Source organism: Gracilinanus agilis, chromosome 4 (assembly GCF_016433145.1).
Source record: "Gracilinanus agilis isolate LMUSP501 chromosome 4, AgileGrace, whole genome shotgun sequence".
Classification (NCBI taxonomy): domain Eukaryota; kingdom Metazoa; phylum Chordata; class Mammalia; order Didelphimorphia; family Didelphidae; genus Gracilinanus; species Gracilinanus agilis.
In genome coordinates, this window is record NC_058133.1 from 71,814,779 (window position 1) to 71,827,513 (window position 12,735).

A 12,735-nucleotide genomic window follows, 5' to 3' on the forward strand; every position below is an offset into this window, starting at 1 on the left:
GTAACTTTGGAAAAAGCAGTTCCAGGTGAGTAGTGAAGTTGGAAGCAAAATTAAAGAGAATCTAAAAAAGAGTGAGAGGAGAAAGGAGAAGTAACGATTATAGATGGTCTTTAAAAAAATCCCTTACCTTTCATCTTAGAATCAATATTGTATTTTGGTTCCAAGGCAGAAAAGCAGTAAGGGCTAGGCAGTGAGGATTAAATGACTAGCCCAGAGTCACAAAGCTAGAAAGTCGAAGATCAAATTTGAACCCAGGACTTCCTGTCTTTGGGCCTGCCTCTCTATCCACTGAACCACCTAGCTGCCTCCAATGATCTTTTTTTCAAGGATCTTGAGAGTAGAAAAAGAGACATGAGATGATAGTAGGAGTGGTAAGACCTAGTGAAGGATTTCTTGGAGTAGGGCTAGGTGTGACTTGGGAGTGTTTCTAGGCAGCAGAAAAGGAGCCAGTAGATAAGGAGAGAATGAGAATTAGAGAGAGAATTTGTTATAAAATATGGAAGGGAATTGAGCAAAGCTGTTTGTTTTTCAAAATAGACAGGACATCTGTTTCCCTCCTAGAAAAAAAGATGTCTATACTATATACCTTTGCTTTCTTTTCTTTCATAATCATCCAAGGCATTTTCAGTCTGACTTTCTATCTCATAACTCTTCATTTTTCTTTCTCTTTGTTGACTTCATTAACTCCCAGGGGATTCAGTTATTATTTCTGTATAGATTACTCTCAGATTGATACTGCCTATATCTGAGTCTGAGAGTGTATCTGTGTCTCTTGAGCTTCAATTCCATATTACAAACATCTTAATACCTATTTTGGAAGGGATGTTCTATAGCCTTCTGAAAATTAACATGTCCAAAACAGAACTCATTATCTTTACATCGCACACAATCCAGTCCTTTTCCTAACTTCCCCATTATTGCAGAGACCACTGTCATTCTTTCTGCTACCCAACACTTTGGTATCAATCAACCAACCAATCAAACAAACAAATAAACATTTATTAAGAACCTATTCTGTCAGACACTTAGGCAGAAAGTTAAAAAAGTCAAAGAATGAAAACAATCCCTACTCTCAAACAATTTGTCTTCTATTGAGGGAAAAGGAGATTACAAATACATTTATAAAGTAAGCAGGGGATAAATATGGATGAATGCAAAGATGTTTAATACAGGGTAGTTGAGGGTGAACCTAGAGATTGTAGGAACCAGAAAGAGGTATTTAAGTTTCATCTTGAAGGAAGAGAAGGATTCCATAAATGGGATATGAGGAGGAAGAACATTCTAAGCACTGGGGCAACCAGTGCCATGGTGTCATCCACAACTTCTCACTCTCCCATTACACAAAATTCCCTTCCATAGCTACTGTAGCCCAGTCATACTGGTCTAATGCTATTCTTCAAATGGAATTTCAACTCCTGGTGCCTTGGTACTGCTGTCCTCATACCTGGTATGTTCTTCCTCTTCATCTCTGTCTCTTGGGACCCTTGGTCTTTAAGTCTCAGCTGAAGCACCTCCTTCTCCCATATGCTTGTATCTCCCCACCCTGTAGATACTTTATATTTTTTATATGTGTTTTTGCATACATAAATATATGTATCATCCCATAGACTAGTCTCCTTGAGCGAAGACACTGTTTCATTTTTGTCTTTATTTCCTTTGCACCTGTCACAGTACCTGCCACTTAATAAATGATTGTTCATTAATAGATTTTGTTAAAAAGAATATAGTAATGATACACCAGGGATCCAGATTGTGTACAATTTGGTATAAGTTGTCTTATACAATTGATGTAACCTTTAGCTAAAGATAAAAAACTCCAATTTTATGTATCATAGCTCATTTTTCCATTGACTTAAAATAATTTCAGGGATAAATTATCTTCTCTTCTGTTGATCTTTAATTAGTCATGGCTATTTTATTTCTCTGATTGCTCCTGGTCAGCCTTCCTGTCAAGTAGTGAATGATTTGTAAACAGCCATTTAAATGGGTTTGGTGAGACACAATTTTCAGGAGGCAAATGCTTTTGTAAATTAAAGAATTCTTTTATAATTAGAATAATGTTAGATTTTGTATATTGGGCAGAACTTCAACAATGGTGAAATATATGGGATTTTGCCCGAGGGCATTGGAATTTAGAGGGAATAAAAACTTAACAGTCTTTTAGCTATATAAGAGCTACTCTGGTAAATAATTTTCTATCTCAAATTGAATTTGTCTTAATTACTTCTTGTATTATTTTCACTTCCTGAATTATAAAATTGGTTTGAGATTCCCTTTCCTGCTGCTTATCCTAGGGGCACTCTGTATTACTTGCCCCAGGTCTCAGATTTGCTAATTATTTCTGTGATGTTGAGTTTTATTAAAATGGGAGGATATCTGTGCATAATGGATTATAGGTGGGCGGGAGAAATCTACCTCTTTGATTGACAGAATAAAATGGTAACTCAGTCCATGATGGGTTCCATGAAATCATTTCTAGATGAAGAAGGCTTGATTGGGTGGCAATCCTAGTACTTTCTGGTATCAGAGTTCTATAATTCTGACTATCGTAATACATCTCCAGGGGATGAGAGAATTTTCTCTCCCTCTGAGCCAACTAGAACAAAACTCCAGTCACTCTTTGCTCTGTGAAGTGATTTGAGAGAAAGCTCTTTTGACAAACACCCTGCACTTTAATTAAAGTTGAGCATTTCCTACACAAAGGAAGGAATTGATAATATATTATTATGAACTTGCCTGCTTAGATAAATAAAGCCACACAGTGGGAATATCAAAAGATTTCCATTGGAGTCACGCATTATTATTCCACCCATTTTCCCTTGTTTTCCCTGGCAACTTTCAGCATCTGCCCCTCCTTTTTGTCTTAGGTCTCCAGAATTAGGCAGCAAGAATTCCAGAATTTCAGATGGTGGTAGTTGGCTTGCTTTTCTTTCATCAACACATTGCTAGCATAACTTCTCAGATCATGACGATATGACATGATGTTATGATATAGTATGATCATATCCAGAGTGGGAAGGGAATTTCAGAGGCCTCATAGTTCAATCCTTTCATTTTATAAATGAGAAAACCAAGATACAGAAAGATGATGTGATCTTCAAGATCCTATGGGCAGTAAGCTTGGGAGGTGGAATGGATGTTGTGGACACTTTTTCCCCTCAGGGAGCTCTCCATTTGGAAGCTGAATAACAGGATTTTGATGTTCTCCATGCCTTTGAGATTTTGAAAATCAACTTCTCCCTAGCTGAGAAAGTTGGAGCCCTGGAGAAGAAGAGTTCACATCTTACCTGAAAAGTTGACTTAGCTGTATACCAACTATAATACAATACACATTTACAAAGTGCTTACTATGTGCTAGGCAGTATACCAGGCAATAATGGAGATATAAAAAGAGGCAAAAGACAACCCCTGCCCTCAAAAACTTACATTCCAATGGGAGGGCAGCATGCAAGCATATAAAATATACAGAGCAAGCTATATGCAGCATACATAGGAAATAATTACACGGGAAAAGCACTGAAATTAAAAGGAGTTGGAGGAAGCTTCCTGTAGGAGGTGAGAGGAGTGGAGGAGGGAGAGTATTCCAGGCATGGGGGACTGATTTTTGTGTCACTGATATAATCCATTTTCTCATAAGGTTCAGTATTGTAAGGATAGGCAGAATGCGAATGAAGGAGATAGATAAAGGAAAAATCAAATTATGGGCTTTTTTTTTTTTTTTTGGCAGGACTGGCCTTAGGGATAGATAAATCTACTTACTCCTTACCATAAACATCCCAAGCACTAATTTTTAAGCTGATGCTTGAATTTCTAGTAGTTTCAATCCTTATAGTTAAGACATAGTCTCCTGTTAAAATACAAATATACCTGGTAGGAGATATTACATTAAGTACATTAGTCACATTTTAGTATGAATTTGTAGTAGATGACCTTTTCTTATTCAACAATAGCATATATTTATAATTTAGTTCATAAAATATTATCTAATTACATGCAAATATTAACTATGCATGTTTATATTTAAATATAAGCATATATTTAACTTTATTTGTTTAATAGAATTTGTTCTCAGATATCTCAGTTCCTCCTTCTTTTACTCCTTCCCTCCCCTGCCCACACCATAGAAATATGTATATATAGATTGTGACTTTGGTGTTTATGTTTTTCAATTCATGCTCTGGAGGTGAACATTCAGAAGTTATTTTTCAAATATTAATTCTGTAGCTATATATAATATTGTCTTGGTTCTACTCCTTTCACTTTATTACTTTGTGTAGACCTTTATTTTTTTAATTAACCTGCACATCATTTCTTATGGCTCAGTAATATTCCTTCATAATCATATATCACAATTTGTCCAGCTGTTCTCCACTTGATAGTCATTCCCTCAATTTCCAGTTTTTTGCCATGACAAAGAGAGGTGGTATAAATATTTTGTAACTTATAGATTCTTTTCCTTTTTCCATGATCTCCTTGGGGAAAAGACTGAGCAAAATTGCTGGGTCTAAAGGCATACAAAATTTTATAACTCTCTGGGCATAATTACAGATTGCTTTCTAAAATAGATGGACCAGTTTGCAGTTCTACCAACAGTGTATTAGTGACCTCATTTTTTCATACCCCCTCCAACATTTGTCATTTTGCTTTTTTATAATTTTTGCCAGTTTGAAAGGTATGAGATATCACAGAATTATTTTGATTTGCATTTCTCTAATCAGTATAGATTTAGAGCATTTAAAAAATATATCTATATATGGCAACAATCATCAAAAAAATTTCTGTTCCAAATTCTGCCACCCTCACCCCTCCTTCCTCCTTGAGAAGGCAATCAGTTTAATATCAGTTTTACATATGATCATGCAAAGCACATTTCCATATTAGCCAAGTTATAAAAGAAAACACAAACAAAATAAAACAATTCAAATAAAATTTTTAAAAATATACTTCAACGTATAGAAAGTTAATGAGGTTTTTTCCTGTAGAGGTTTCATCATGCATCTTTTGGAATTGCCTTGGGTCATTATTTTAATTTGAGTAGCTAAAATGTTCACAGTTGATCATCCTTGAAATGTTGCTGTTATTATGTACAATGTTTTCCTGGTTTTGCTCACTTTATTTTACATGAGTTCATATTATATTTCTTAGGATTTTCTGAAATTTTCTTCCTCATCATTCCTTATAACTATCCCATCACAGTCATATTGTGAAAAATTAATTTTGAATTGGGTTATTTTTAGAGAATTAGTACCCCTTTGGCATCCAAAAATAGTTTTATTTTAAAACTGCAAAATAATCTCTCCTCCAGGTTATGAAACTGGGTTTCATAAAGGCATATCACTGAGCTGGCTTTTGATGCATTTATTAGAGACTTGCTTCTTTTTTGTCTCTAACTAAGGACTTGATTAGGTAACGAAATCAGTGACCTAGGTAGCTGCCATTTTGGATGGACAGTAGTGACCACCATATGGCAAGGAGGAAAAGGGCTTCTTGGCATCCTGAAGACTCTCCTTTTCCTGTGATTGAGGTCTGAGTTCATTTTTGATGTGATTATTCTGCTATCAGAGATATCTCGGAGAAGGACTGAGAGATGATGTCAGAAGGGTTATATATTGACTTTTATAATAGGGAGTCAACTTTTTCAACTTGCTCAGCCTAGACACTTAGTTACTCTTGCTCTCTCTGGCTTAGCTTAGGTGCCTGGCAGCTCAAGCTCATGCCTCTCTTTTGGATCCCACTCAAGTTTGGACATCTGTTTGAACTATAGAGAAAGTCCATTGGGTAGTTATATTTTGTTGAACAGCTGATATAATAAATGAATATTTTAAAACTAAAAATACAGCCTCTAGAGAATTTCATTCATTACAAAAACCACAAATTGTTCATTCATTCCCCAGTCGATAGGCATACCCTCAGTTTACAATTTGCCACTACAAAAATAGCTCCACTATTTTTGTACATATTTTACCTCTTCCTTTGATCTCTTTGGGATGTAGACCTAATAGTAGTGTTTTGAGGTCAAAGGGAATTGCACAGTTTTATTGCTTTTTGGGCATAGTTCCAAATTGTTCTCCAGAATGAACAAACAACTCTAGAAACTCCACCAACAGTATACTCTTAGTGTCCCAATTTTTCCACATCTCCAGCATTTGTTGTACTCTTTTTCTGTCATGTTAACTAGTCAGATAGGTGTGATGTGGTAACTCAGCTGTTTTAGTTGGCATTTCTATATCAGTAGTGGTTTAAAGCATGTTTTCATGTATTGTCATACCTTTAATTTCTTTTTTTTCCCTGAAAACAATCTGTTCATATCCTTTGACTACTTTTCAGCTGGAGAATGACTCTTATCTTTATAAATTGGACTTGGTTCCCTATATATTTGAGAAATGAGGCTTTTGTCAGAGAAATAGCAGAAAGAGTTTCTCTCTGGTTTACTGTCTTCCTTCTAATTGTGACTGCATTAGTTTTGTTTCTGCAAAAAAATTTTTAATTTTTATATAATTGAAATTACATATTTTATTTCCTGCAATACTCTGTAGTTCATTTAATCATAACTCTTCCCTTATCCATATATGCTCCCCTAATTTACTTATGATATCACCTATTTTGTCTAAATCCCTTATCTAGTTTGACCTTATCTTAGTATGTGGTATAAGGGGTTGACCTATACTCAGTTCCTGCCATATTGCTATCCAATTTTCCCAGCAATTTTTGTCAAATAATGATTTATTATGCCCAAACCTTGAATCTTTGTATTCATAAAACACTAGAATCTATGGTCATTTACCATATGTCATATGGTAATACCTGTATATTATCATCTATTAATCCACTACTCCATTTCATAGACAGTACCAGATTGGTTTTTGTTTTTTACAAAATTCTTACTTTCTTCTATCCTAGAATTAATATTAAAAATGGTTCCAAGGCATAATAGTGGCAAGGGCTAAGGACCTGGGGTTAGGTGACTTGCCCAGGGTCACAAAGTGAGGTAGTATCTCAGGCTAGATTTGAACTCAGGACCTCATGTCTTCAGGCCTGACTTGTGTCCAATGAGCCACTTAGTTGCCTCTAATACCAAATTGTTTTGAGGATTACTGTTTTGTAATATAATTTGGTATCATGAACTGGTAGTCCACCTTCCTTCATACTTATTTTATTGATTCCCTTGATATTCTTGATCATTTCTCCTTCTAGGTGAACTTTATTACCATTTTTTTCCTAGCTACATAAAATAACTTTTCAGTAGTTTGATTGCTATGGCACTGAAGTAAATTAACTTAGGCAGAAGTATCATTTTTATTATATTGCCTTCGCCTACCATATTTTTTTCCAATTGTTTAGAACTGTATTTCTGTGAAATGTTTGTAATTATACTCACATAATTCCTGGGTTTGTCTTGACAAGTAGACTCTCAAGTATTTTATATCATCTGCCGTTATTTTAAATGTAATTTTTCTTTCTATCATTTCTTCTTTGTTTTGTAAGTAGTTTATAGAAGTGTTGATGATTTCTGTGGGTTTTATTTTATATACTTCTACTTTGATGAAGTTGTTGATTGTTTCAAGTAGTTTTTTAGTTGATTCTCCAGGGTTCTCTAAGTATACTGTTATTTTATCTACAAAGAGTGATAGTTTTATTTCATGATAGCCTATTTTTCATCTTATTTTTTGACATTATTGCTATACCTAACATTTTGAGTACAATATTTAATCATAACTGTAATAATAGACATCCTTTCTTCACTCTTGATCTTATTGGGAAGGCTTCAAGTTTATCCGCATTACAGATAATGCTTGCTCTTGGTTTTAGATAGATATTACTTATCATTTTAAGAACAATTACACTAATTCCTATGATTTCTAGTGTTTTTAATAGCCCTTGATATATTTTGTCAAAAGGTTTTCTGCACCTATTGATATAATTTTTTTGTTGTTTTTGTTATTGATATGGCCATTTAAACTAACAGTTATGCTAATATAGAACCATCCTTGTATTCCTGGTATAAATTCCACTTGGTCATAGTACATGATCTTCATGATATATTGCTGTCATCTTCTTGTTAGTAATTTACTTTAAAATTTTATATCAATATTCATTAATGAAGTTGGTCTATAATTTTCTTTTTCTGTTTTTGATTCCTTTGGTTTAGGCATCAAAAATTGGTATTTACCATGAAAGGAATTTGGTAGCACTCCAAATAGTTTATATTGTATTAAATCAATTACCTCTTAAATATTTGGTAGAATTGACTTATAATCTAGTCCTTGGAATTTTTTTTTCTTTTTTTTTTGGTAGTTCATTTATTTAGGGAGCTTATTCAATTTCCTTTTTTAAGATAAATTGATTCAAGAATTGTATTTCTCCTACTATTAATCATCTAATTCATCCGTGTCAATTTTACTGGTAAAATTTGGACAAAATAAGTACTTAATTTTATTTTCGTTGGCAGTTCATTTACTGTTTTCATTTTTGAAAGTGATTTGCTTTTCTTGCTTTTAAAAATAAAACAAACTAATGTTTTATCTATTTTATTGGTGTTTTTTAAAACAATACCAGCTCCTAGTTTTCATACTTAAAATTTCCCTCTCTAAAGTCTTCTGACAACTGCCTTCTTTTAACTGATTTCCCTTTTATCACCTTCCTTTTCTCTTATACCCTTTTCTTCCTACTTCCCTTGGGTAAGATAGATGTCTATTACCATTTGTGTGTATGTGTATGTGTATATGTGTGTGTTTCCTTTTTGAACCAATTCAGATGTGAGTAATACTCAATCATACCCTGCCCCCTACTACTTTCCTCTCTAATGTAACAGCTCTTCCTTGTATGCCTCATTTATGTGGCAAAATTTTCCCCATTATTCCTCTCCTTTCCCTGTTCTCTTTTCCTCTTCTATTTTTTACATCATTTCTATACCCTCTTTCTATGTAGAATTTTTCTAACTACTTTAATAATTATAAAGTTCTTAGCAGACACATGTCATTTTCCTGTATAGAAAGGTAAACATTTTAAAATTATTAAAGTCCCTTGTGATTTCTCTTTCATTTTGCCTTTTTTTTTCCTGATTCTCTTGAGTCTTGTATTTTAGCCAGATTTTCTATTCAGCTCTGGGCTTTTCATCAGGAATGCTTGAAAGAATTCTGTTAATTAACTATTCATTTTTCCCCTAGAGGCAATATACTCAGTTTTTTTGAGGTTATCCTTGGTTGTAATCCTAGATCTTTTGCCTTCTAGAATACCATATTTCAAGTCCTTCATTATTTAATGTGGTAGCTGCTAAGTCTTGTGTGTTCTTGAATATTTCTTCTGGGTATTTGAATGACTTCCTTTTTTTTTAAAACCCTTATCTTCCATATTAGAATCAATACACAAAATCGTGTATTGGTTCCAAAGCAGAAGAGTGTTAAGGGTTAGCAATGGGTGTTAAGTGACTTGCCCAGGATCATACAGATAGGAAGTGTATGAAGCCAGATTTGAACCTAGAACCTTCCATCTCTAGGCCTGGTTTTCAATCCATTGAGCCACCCAGCTATCTCCAGATGATTTTCTTATGAGTGTTGCTTGAAGTATTTTCTCTTTGACCTGGAAGTACTGGAATTTGGCCATAATATTCCTGGGAGTTTGTGATTCCTGGGAGTTTAGACCTCATTCCTGAAGTGATTCATAGATCCTTTATTTCAGGAATCTAATGATTCATAAATTATCTCTCAAATCTGTTTTTTCTAGATTAGTTTTTTTAAATGAAATATTTCATATTTTCTTCTTTTTATTCCTTTTGACTTTATTTTTTATTTCTTGATGTATCATGGAGTCATCAGCTTCTATTTGTCCAATTCTCAATTCTAACTTTTAGAAAATTATTTTCTTCTGTGAACTTTTGGGCCCCTTTTTCCATTTGGCTAATTCTGTTTTTTTTTTCTTTTTTAATGCATTTTCCACAGTATTTTTATGCCTCTTTTCCCAGTTACTTTGTTAATTAATTTGTAAATTGCTTCTTTCATAATTTTCTTCCTTTGCTTTCATTCCTTTAACTATTTTTTCCTTAAACCCTCTTATTTGGTTTTGGAATTGCATTTTACCTCTTATGTGAATTCTAGTTGTATTTGTGTTCAATTCACTTTTCTTCCTTTGAGGCTTTCCTTATAACTGTTTTGACAATATTGTCTTCTTCTGAGTTTGTGTCTTGATCTTCCTTATCACTATAGTAGATTTAAAAAACTCTTACCTTTCATTTTGAAATTAATACTGTGTTCTAGTTCTAGGCAAAAGAGTTTTGATAACTAGTCAGTAGGGATGAATTGATATGCCCAGGGTCACACAGCTAAGAAATATGAGTCCAGATTTGAACCCAGGACCTCTTATCTCTAGCCCTGGATCTCAGTCCACTGAGCCACTTAACTGCCCTGCTTTATAGTAGATTTTTATAGTCAGGTTCTTTATTTTTGCTTGCTTGGTCATTTTTATATCCTATTTCTTGATTTGAAACTTTATGTTAGTGTTTGATTCCATTGCTGGCATAGGGGTAGGGAGCATTGTCTCAAGCTTTAGGCTTTTCCACACTGCTATCTTCAGACCTAATTATAAGAGTATGGAAGATTTTTGGCACCTCCAAGGTGATGCTATCTGAAGAGTGGTATAATCACTTTTCTCCTGACATTTGGTCAGATTTTTACCCAGGAAGGGTCCATGATCCCTCAAGATTGAAATTTAAACTACTCTTCAGGTTCCCTATTCCCTTGAAGATGAAAGTAAAACTATCTCTCTGGGGTTCCACTTCTCCTTGAATGAAAATACTCCTCTGCTTTAGTTATGATCCCAAAGAGGGTATAGACAATTGAGTACCAAAGAGTATTTGGTCCTATATATAGTGCTAGTACAGGAGTCCTCTGTAATATTTTCCTGATCCATGCCAGATCCCTTTACTTATATGTCTTGAGAACTCCTAAAATTGATGCTATTTCTCTCACTACCATCTAGTCCTACCATTGGTGTTTTATCCACCTAGGCTTTAAGCCTGCCTCCTTCTCCATATCACAGATGTCCCTTTCTGACCTTTTATGTCATCTTGAACACTGACTTTTTGTAGTCTCTGTCACTCTAGAATTTGATTTGAGGAATTATTTTAAAGTTATTTCTGGGAGAATGTTGGGAGAGCTTTGCTGAGTGCTTTCTCTACTTTGCCTTCTTGACTTTGCCCCCAAAAGTCCCTAAGAACAGATTTTAATGACATTTTTCAAGGAAATTAAATCACTGGCAATGTAAGAAAGAGCACTGAGAGCCTGAACTGAGAGAAGGGTACTGAAAAGGGGAAGTAATAGAAGGATACTGAAGATAAATTATTTTTACTTAAGAATCTCTTCTATGGGCTACTCTGCCTCATCTTTCTTCTCATGAATTTACCACTTGTTCTCTTTAATACTTCTTCCAGAGAGTTTGCCCGATGGAAGGTGAATAACCTGGCTCTTGAAAGAAAGGACTTTTTCAGCTTGCCATTACCCCTTGCCCCAGAGTTCATCCGGAACATTCGCCTCCTGGGACGGAGGCCCAGCCTACAGCAGATTACAGATAACCTCATCAAAAAGTACGGCACTCATTTCTTACTCTCTGCAACTCTTGGAGGTGAGTAAGCAGTCTTGCTGACAGATTTTCAGGTCATAATTTAAGGAGTTTTGCAAGTATTATGAGATTATCTCTAGTCATCCCCATGTATTCCTCGGGATTTTTTTTCTTTCTTGATTAAATCACACTCAGTCAAACAGGATTTTCTAATTTCTCTTATATTAAAAAAAAAATTAGTGCACGATCACCTTGGTTGAACATTTATATATGTATGAGGACGTCTGGGAGATACGTCCTGAGAAAACAGAGTAGAGGTGAAGAGATCACATGACAGGTAAGGGTCAAAATTAGTGAAATTTGAAATCTAGATTCCTTCATCTGAGGTTCTTTAACTTAGCTAGTCAGACACTTACTATTTGTGTGACTCTGGGCAAGTCATTTAACCTCTGCCTGGATCATTTTGAGCCATGGAGATAATAATAGCACTTACCCCCCAAGGCTGATGTGAGGATGAAATGAAATAATATTGATGAAGCCCTTGGCACATAGTAGGCACTTAATAAATATTTATTTCCCTTCCTTTTCTTTAAGTTGTTTTAAAAAGATTTTATTTTGTATTTTGATATAATTTTATTTGTATTTCAAGATTATTGTCTTCATAGGTAATTCAATGTATTTTATTTTATGCATTTAACCACATTACTTTGACAAGAAGACCATAGGCTTTGCTAAACTATCAAAGGGCTCCATGACTTGAACAAGATTAAGAATCTTTGTCTAAATTACTCTAAAATCTCTGCCAGTAGGGGGAGCTGACATTTTTTCTCAGGTGATTTGTAAACATTCCTGTTAGTCCTTTTGATGCCTTCCTTCTGCAGGTTTGAATTATTTCCTAGCAACAGAAAAAGCAATCTTTTGTTGTGTTTGCAGCACCAGGCCTTGTAAGGAATGGTAATCAGATCCTTATGTCCCTCGGGCCCCTGGGCCCCTGGGAGCTGCTTTTTCCCTAATGGGAGAAGCCAGGAGCCCAGCAGAAGTGGCATCCACATTTCCCCTGAAAAGAAAGAGAGCATTTGTTCTTGCCCTGGGTTTTCTGGCTGATAACTCAAGAAAGGGCTCCCCAAGGAATCCACTCAATGACTGTACATGATGGAGGCTTGGATGCATTTGGGGTCAAGC

General features: G+C 34.8%; 1 protein-coding gene across 1 annotated transcript in view; it reads left to right on the forward strand.

Annotated features, from left to right (window-relative positions):
* The window catches only part of BRINP2 (BMP/retinoic acid inducible neural specific 2), an 89,162-nt gene that overhangs the window by 38,258 nt on the left and 38,169 nt on the right, over nucleotides 1-12,735 (forward strand). The window contains exon 2 of the mRNA XM_044671976.1: nucleotides 11,426-11,616. Coding sequence (XP_044527911.1) covers nucleotides 11,426-11,616 — 191 coding nt within the window. The remainder of the gene's footprint in view (nucleotides 1-11,425; nucleotides 11,617-12,735) is intronic.